This window comes from Gadus morhua, chromosome 22 (assembly GCF_902167405.1).
Source record: "Gadus morhua chromosome 22, gadMor3.0, whole genome shotgun sequence".
Classification (NCBI taxonomy): Eukaryota; Metazoa; Chordata; class Actinopteri; order Gadiformes; family Gadidae; genus Gadus; species Gadus morhua.
The window spans coordinates 18,042,717-18,051,499 of record NC_044069.1 but is presented as its reverse complement, the minus strand read 5'-3'; the positions used below and the strand labels follow the sequence as shown (position 1 = coordinate 18,051,499).

General features: G+C 47.5%; 1 protein-coding gene across 1 annotated transcript in view; it reads left to right on the top strand.

Annotated features, from left to right (window-relative positions):
* The first annotated feature begins 1,475 nt into the window (after positions 1 to 1,475).
* gabbr1b (gamma-aminobutyric acid (GABA) B receptor, 1b) overlaps positions 1,476 to 8,783 on the top strand; it is a 110,435-nt gene continuing 103,127 nt past the window's right edge. Inside the window, exon 1 of the mRNA XM_030347829.1 lies at positions 1,476 to 2,403. Within this exon, the coding sequence (XP_030203689.1) occupies positions 2,337 to 2,403 (67 nt within the window). The 5' untranslated portion in view covers positions 1,476 to 2,336. The remainder of the gene's footprint in view (positions 2,404 to 8,783) is intronic.

Sequence of the window (8,783 nt, the reverse complement as noted above, 5' to 3'; positions counted from 1 at the left end):
CGGCATAGTGGGATAGTGAGGATTTAGGTCAACAAAGCCATAACTGACATCTATCGCGCGCGTGTGTGTGTGTGTCTGTGTGTGCGTGTATCAACGGCTTATCAGCATCGTCGCTGACTGCATTTAGCATTGTTTGTCCTGATGAAGTTGAAGACAGAGATGATTGGGGAGGGGTATCAAATGCGTGCCCATTACCCACCTTACAACAGATGTAAAGAGAACATTTCTGCATACTGAGGCCGGTAATGTCTGCCACTCACAGCTCTACACCTAATGCCAGATGAAACACTGCCTCATTCCAGACAGCCACACTGCTGTCTGAGACCTTTTTACCAAGCTGTCTGTAAGTAAGTCAAGGCAGTCTGTGATTCCTGTAACCTTGAAGGAAGATATTTGAAAGAAAGGTGCTGTTTCTATGTGTGTGTGTGTGTGTGTGTGTGTGTGTGTGTGTGTGTGTGTGTGTGTGTGTGCGTGTGTGTGCAATTACCTGTGCATGTGTGTGTGTGTCAGACAGGCAGTATGACACATCTCGTCTTCCCACACATGATGAAGCAGGAGACGTGAAGAAGACACAGAGGCTGTGATGGTGGAGGGATATGGAGGTAAGTCATCTTGTGGACCAGACTGGTCGGGAGAAGCTGCTGCGTCCTCCTCATCTCATGCCACCCCAGGGTGGATCAGGTACCTCCAGCTTGAAGGGAGATGATCGATAGTCTGACCACTGCTCAGTGCTCTGTCGGGGTTTAGGTTGATAAGAGTTATTTTCTAATTGCAACTCGTCCATTCATGTAAAGTCCAAAAGCCTTCATGAGCAAGTCTTAATGTTGCCTCAAGAAGCTCAGCAAAACCCCCAGAATGAACATCTTGTGAGTTGCACTTGTTAAGTCTATATTCATTTAGCAATGATTGGATCTATTTTACTCTATTAGTTTGTTTCTGGTACCATATGTACTTATTAAACAATGAAATATTAATTAATTGCAATTTATACATCTATTATACTAGACAATGCATCTGCATAATGTCTTAAGTTCTCCTCTCTCTCTTTGTGTGTCTCTCTCTCTCAACCACACACACACACACACACACACACACACACACACACACACACACACACACACACACACACACACACACACACACACACACACACACACACACACACACACCAGTACCACCACCACCACCACCACACAACAGTCACAGCATAGCCTATAGCACCAAAAGAAGTCTATTGTCCTCTAAGAATTATTCTATAGATCAAAGTGACAGCGCTCCCGAGCAGAGTCGTCCCTGAGACAGTGACAGTGGTCAGTCGCTGGGAGCCATCAGGCGGGCGCGAGGGGGAGGTCTGCACTATTTATCTAGGATGTGAGCGCGCCATCTGTCTGAACGTCAACCAATCCCCCCCCCCCCCCCCACTCCGCGACTCGTCCCCTCGTAGTGTGGCTGTACTGCTGTTCTACTGCAGACGAGAAGGAGGCAGAGCAGGAGCCGCGTCCCTGTCTCCGAATGACGTAGTGAGGAGAGCGAGGGTGAGAGAGAGAGAGAGAGAGAGAGAGAGAGAGAGAGAGAGAGAGAGAGAGAGAGAGAGAGAGAGAGAGAGAGAGAGAGCGGTGCACCGTGTAACGTCGTTTATGTGTACCGTCGCTCTCTCCCCGATGCCACGCCGCTGTCGTTGATGTACTGACAGGATTTAATTTGGGTCCACGAAACAACCGTGTAATGAATCCACCTCAACGCTCTCCGGACATTAGTCTCCATGAAACACACTTTTGCATACATTACTGTGGACACGGGCTGTTAATGCTCTGGAGCATGGCAGCAGAGCGGGCGGCGGGTGTGTGTGAGTACCATTCCGAGGCAGCAGCGACACGGTGTTTAGTTACTATGGAAGACGCTAACCGAAACCTCAGTCCTGTGTAACTTTGTCCTTGATTTTGGTACTTTAATATTTGATTTATTGAAATCGTAAACCGTTGTTTACCAAACGCACTTAATAAAAGCACAAGTGTGTGTGTGAGCCTGAACTGTCTGACTAGTGTCGAGGCGTCACTGAGGGCTGGAGGACTGTGAGGACTTCCCCGGGAGGGGAGCTTCGTACCGCGGTTCTGGACGTTTAAACACCCGTAACACGGTGCAACTGGACCTTTAAACATCCGTAACACGGTGTTTTAAAACAGTGTTTGATAGCCTAGCCCCTAGCATCCCGTCCGCCGGGCTCTTGGCGCTCAACCGCGCGTGTTCGCGTAGCTGCTCCTGGTCCAATCACGCGGAGCTATCTCCCGCCCGCCACCGCCGTGCACACGCCCGCGCGCACGCCCGCCGGGAGGACCATGGCACTCCTCCCTCCGCGAGTCATCAGCGGGACCCGCCGTCCTCAACCCCAAACTCAGAGGCGCAGTAAGTTTGGCCGTTTGTTCTGCCGTGTCATCGTGGTGCAGTGTGCTCCGTCTCTCCGTCCTCGCCATGCGTGTGTGCTTCATCATCATCATCCTCAGGCTCGAGGAGACCCAAGCTCCTTCTGAACCTGTTTCTGATCCGGATCCGTGGAGCTGGTTCCATGCAATATAGTCGTTAGAAAATAGGATTTGTGAACAACTACCAATCCGACGATGGGTATTCAGTATGTGCATCGCTATAGGCTACTATAACTACTCTTAGTATTGTTTGTGTAATGTGTTGTACTGAAAACATCAGCAGGCTAATGTCTCCATCAAATACACCAACAGAAGCCAGCTGAACTGGAGCCACGTTTCCCGCCGAGTGGTTGTGTTGGCCGGGTGGGTTTAGGGACTGTCGCTGTCCATGGTGCTGAGGGAGGACCGGGCTCGCTCGGCCAAGTGGCCAGCCGCTAATAATAATGGCAGCCTGGCTTGTGGTCATAAAGCACGATGGCTTGCTGCTGCCTACCAATTACGCACATCTGTTTGTGTGCGTGTGTGTGTGTGTGTGTGTGTGTGTGTGTGTGTGTGTGTGTGTGTGTGTGTGTGTGTGTGTGTGTGTGTGTGTGTGTGTGTGTGTGTGTGTGTGTGTGTGAGTGAGAGAGAGCGTGAGTGAGAGAGAGCGTGCGCGCCTGCACTCAACCTTTACGCCTGCTCCCTCGTCGTCAATATGCAATCATTGGACAGTTCATCGTATACCAAGGCTTTGCTTTATGCTTTTTAATAAGATGCACACACACACACACACACACACACACACACACACACACATTTTCTTTGCACGTTATTAAGATTTCATTATATTTGAGCACGCATATTTAAGACAAATCAAATGTATGATTGACATGACAGCCACAGAGGATGTTGATTGACGGACATGTGATTTAATACCTGCCATGCTTAGAGGTGTTTAAAGGCTCCATCGTGAGGTTCAGCCTAACCCCTCAGCATTAAGGAACATTCCGGTGAACCACTTCAAGGCTCTGAGACACCCATGCTGTGTTTGTGACAAAATCGCCCCATGAGGGAACATAGATTGAGGTATTGTGAGTTTGAGCCTTCACATGGTTTTAATCCAAGGCTATATCATATGTCATCCACCAGACTATTCCAATAAAAACAAAGGCTCCACTGAGATCCGGCCACAGTATATGACAGCGGACCAAAAATGGGCTGTTGGAAACATTACCCACATAAAATATCGAATATAAATGACCTTCTATCCCCGACGGACATCTTTGTTTTCCTCCCAGATATTGTGCTTTTGAGGGGAAATGGAACAAACATGCGGTTCATCGTCAGGGTGGTGTTTCAGCGAGGCGTTTGGTACATGGTCGCCAATGCATACTAATGCCCATAAAGAGGGTGTCGGTGTCCTGAAGGAAGTGTGAGATACGCAGTGGCTTTTTACAATACTCTCCCCCCCTCCTGCCATGGCGGCTCCGTGTCACCAGCGACAGATCCGAGTCCAGACTGATGAAGGCTCGGCTGATTGAACCGTTGTAACGTCTAATTGTCCGTCGTGGTTCCCCTGACGTCGGTTCAGCCGGGCGTGCGTACGAGGGGCCCGGGAACGCACACTGGCGTCCCTCAGTTCCCGCCTTGCAACATGTGGCGCCGGGGACGTTCATGTCTCATGCTAATGTAATTACAAAGGTTAACGTGGTCCCCCAGTCAACATGAATAATCATGATTTCCGTGTTCATATTTTACATTCGTAAGCAATGCATTCTTTTCAAAGGCGCTGTTAGGATTTAATTCATCCCGGCTCTGTGATGAAAGGTTTTGCTGGGTGCAGGAATGTTTTTTGTAGACCTTCGTAGGTGTTTTTGTTATTTAGGCTATCACTTGTATTTAACTTGAACATAGAGCAGCATTATTTCGTCCACGGTACGGCACAGATGTTTATTAGGCACAGATGGTTGGAGTGAGTCAGTTATTAGTGTGTGTATTGCTCTACATATGGAATAATTGTATTTGTGTCTGTGTACACTAGACAAGGAAAGGCGAGTGTGTGTAATTCCGCTGGATGCCGAGAGCTGCAATGAGTGTGTGAGTGTCTGTGTACGTGTGTACGTGTGTGTACTGCCTAAAGGAGGCTAATTGCGGTGCATTAGTGAAGTGAGGCAGGGTTAGCTTGCTGTTAATCAGCGTTAGGCTAGCGACCCCTGCAGGGAAAGAATTCAGCCAGACCAAATCACTGCTCCTCAGTGGAAAACTAACTGTAACAGGGCATATTTTCTGACTGTTGTTTACTAATAACTCATGGACTGATTATACTAAACTAATACTAAACTAAGACCGATATAAAGTCCCTCCTTTGAAACAAACTGGCGCAGTTTTTCAGTTATTCTTGCTGTTTCCTAGTAAAACCACGCTAACTACCCAGGCACCGGGACCTCCATCCATATTGGCCTGTTCCATGTTATCTTGTCATTAATATGGCCTCTCTAATAGGGTTTTCCATGGGAAAACCCTTAATTCTGAGTTCAGGTACCATAGCCATTTGCCCCTTTTATCAGAATAGGGTTATCGGAACAAAAGCATCAGTATTTAACCAATCCAATTCATCCTCTTCAGAGATACCTAACATGATGTTATTGCGCCATGAAAGCAAAAGACGAAGGTACCATTTAGAAGGTAGGTACAACTGATCCTAACCCCTTATTTGGCTTGGTTTGATTAACATCCACTTCTGTCAGTATTTTGTCATAGTAATATGTTAGCACTGCTAGGGCTAGCAGCGCTATCCATCCATACTTCTGAATGAGCTCGAACACTATTAGGGGATGGCCTAATGAGCCAGTGTATCCTTCTCCCCTCCTTGTGTCAATACGTTTAGAAGGTGAAGCCCTTCTCCACACTCCAGGATTAGGGGTTATCTGTATGACTCAGGCCTATAGGAGGGCATCAAAACACTTGGGCTAAGAGGTAAGACGAGTTCCTGTTCTGCAGGACATAAATCCCCCAGGGCCATATTCCCCTTTCCACATTTAGCGCTACCGATTTAATAATAACACCAGGGCTGCAGAATTTACTAAATTTATATCAATATTGCAATACGAACACCATCTATATTGCGATGGCTGTTTTTTGATACAGGCACTTCGGGGAATGTAATGACACACAATGAATATATAATAAATTCAAACAGGATGTCTCAGCCAAGCAGCCTTTTAAATAAATCTGGAAGACTGTATCAGGTTTTATTGCAGTAGCAGGACCTATAGGTGAGAGCCTCTTGGATAGTGCTGGCTGAGGTGCAGTGATGTGCTTGCTGATGTGCCCAGTGTTGTGTTCCCAACCTCTCGGGGCTGAGACACATCACGATCCACACCAGAAAGTCACTGGTGAGCAATCCTCGCAGTATATCACACACAACAGCCTGTCGAAAAAAGTTACATGGATATAGGCTCATAGAAATCCGCAATTGGATCATCATTCTAAAATATGTATGAAAATGTAGCAGAAACTATTATGACGTGATAATATTCAATTAATTATGAAGCAGATTATGAATAGTACTCATCAAATAGTAAACAGTAACGGCTTCCTTTATGTTTTTCACTTGCGTCACTATGAGCCTTTGTCAGTCATAAAACCTATGAACAATGTCTGCCCCCTTGCCTTGCCTGGACTCTGAGACCTCATAGCTTCTTACTACAGCGTCGGGCCTTCCCTCGCTCCTCTTTCCACGCATCACTATGTAGGACATTAAATGTGCAGCAACATCTCTAGCGCTCGAGACGGAACAGGAATACACCAACAACAATCACTACAATACACATTTTGGTCTTGCTATGTTGATAACTTGTTTGTAAAAAATATATAGTTAATAGTTAATAAACACGTGTTAGCATATAACAAACAAGAACAAAACAATTTTTGTCAATTTATAATGCAAAATGGCCTTCTGAGGGCTTTTAAGGCAAATACAAAGTTGAATAGTAGATTTACATTGCTGTATCTTTTTAAAATAACAAAGACTTGACATGCTTGACATGGGTTTATGGGCTCTACGCATGCTACAAACATCACAACAAGCTAATGGAGCTATCGTCATGCTACCGACCAATGGACAGATCCCATCTGGCCGCGTTGTGTGGGTATGACGAGGCTGTTTAAAGGACCGCATCGTCTCATTGAAGTGGGTTCACCTCTCCCCTCTCTTAAGTACATCTTTTGCTTTTCATTTTTCCTCAGTTTCATCTCCAAACACCAGAATGTATATGGCAACAGACAGAATAGGTGGGCAGATGATGTTAAACTGACTGCTATATAGGGTGTATTGCTTGCACCAACGCCAACCTTGTGCAAATGCATATAGAACTGAAAGACATGCAGACACTGTGTCAATATGGGTGTGATAGAGTACATTTTGAAAACAGGGATTGGAAGTGGTGAAGCTTAATACAGCTACAGCACTGAGTTCTCTAGATAAACAAAACAAAAGGCTTAAATGGCACGTGTTTTAAGCAGTCGATTGCTCGTCCCTGCCTGCCTCTGAACCGAGGACCCATTGTCATTAACACTCAGTATAGTAGTTCCTAAAGGCACCTGATACACGCTTCAATGTAAAGACAACTCTAACCTGAAGCCCCTTCATACTCTCCTCTCCTCACTTCTGCTCTGCTCTCTTCTCCTCTCCCCTCCCATCCTTTCTCTCCTCTCCTCTCCCCTCCCCTCCTCTCCCCTCCCCTCTCCTCTACTCTGCTCTCCTCTACCTTCTCCTCTCCTCTTCTCCTCTCCCTGGCCCTAACCTTGGTGCTGGTCTTGAACACTACCGTACTGTTGGTGAGGTGTGTAGAGAGCCAGTCTGGACCGTACTGTTGGTGAGGTGTGCAGAGGGCTGGGACAACACCGTACTGTTGATGAGGTGTAGAGGGCTGGGACAACACCGTGCTGTTGATGAGGTGTAGAGGGCTGGGACAACGCTGTACTGTTGGTGAGGTGTAGAGAGCTGGGACAACAACACTGTACTGTTGGTGAGGTGTAGAGGGCTGGGACAACACCGTACTGTTGGTGAGGTGTGTAGAGGGCTAGGACAACAACACTGTACTGTTGGTGAGGTGTGTAGAGGGCTGAGACAACACCGTACTGTTGGTGAGGTGTGTAGAGGGCTGGGACAACAACACTGTACTGTTGGTGAGGTGTGTAGAGGGCTGGGACAACAACACTGTACTGTTGGTGAGGTGTGTAGAGGGCTGGGACAACAGCGTACTGTTGGTGAGGTGTGTAGAGGGCTGGGACAACAACACTGTACTGTTGGTGAGGTGTGTAGAGGGCTGGGACAACACCGTACTGTTGGTGAGGTGTGTAGAGGGCACAACACCGTTCTCAATGAATTTGAAACTGGATAAATAAAGTATTAATGCAAATACATATACTACAAATAATATCTTGTGCGTATATTAAGTGCCAGGACGTACAACATACAATAAGTGCTAGACTCTGCTCTGCAGAGTCTAGGTGGAATCTGAACAAGTGAGTCTTGAGTCTCCTGCGGAAGCTGGTGAGCGACTCTGCGGCCCTGACATCGGCAGTAAGCTAAGCTTGTTCCACCACTGCGGTGCCAAAACAGAGAAGAGTTGTGACTTTGATGACCAACATTTGCTTGCTCTTAGCGATGGCTAGCTTAAGTAGTTGAGCGGAGCGCTCGAGCTAGGGTGTGTGGTCTGACCAACGCTTGATGGTAGTCAGGGGCGGTTCCATTAAACGCCTTGTAGGCCAGTACCATCATCTTGAATCTGATGCAAGCGACTACAGGGAGCCAGTGGAGGTCACGGAAAAGGGGGGTAGCATGGAGGAATTTTGGCACGCTGAACACGAGGCGTGCTGCAGCGTTTTGGATACGCTGCACAGGTTTGATCACTTCTGGCAGGGGGTCCAGCCAGGAGCAAGTTGCAGTAGTCAAGCGGGAGATGACGAGCGCTTGGACCAAGAGCTGATGGGCTTTCCTTGTGAGGAAGGGCCGAATCCTGCAGACTAGAGAGCAAATTTTCAGGGCCGAGCCAACGGGGTGATTTTCGCGGTGCAGCATAACTGATTGTCCAGAACCACGCCGAGGTTTCTCCCGGTTGGTTATGGCAATGACCAACGCGATGTCCTCGAGTGGCCATTAAGTCCATGTGAGGGAAATCTTTCCCTGTCATAAGGAGGAGCTCAGTCTTGTTGAGGTTAAGCTTCAGGTGATTTGCAGCCGGCCAAGTGCTGATGTCTGCCAGACATTCTGCGATGTGTGTTGCAATCAGGGTGCTGTCAGAGGAGGGGAGAGAGAGGAATAGCTGAGTGTCATCAGCGTAGCAGTGATAGGAAAAACGTGTGATGCGATTACAGAGC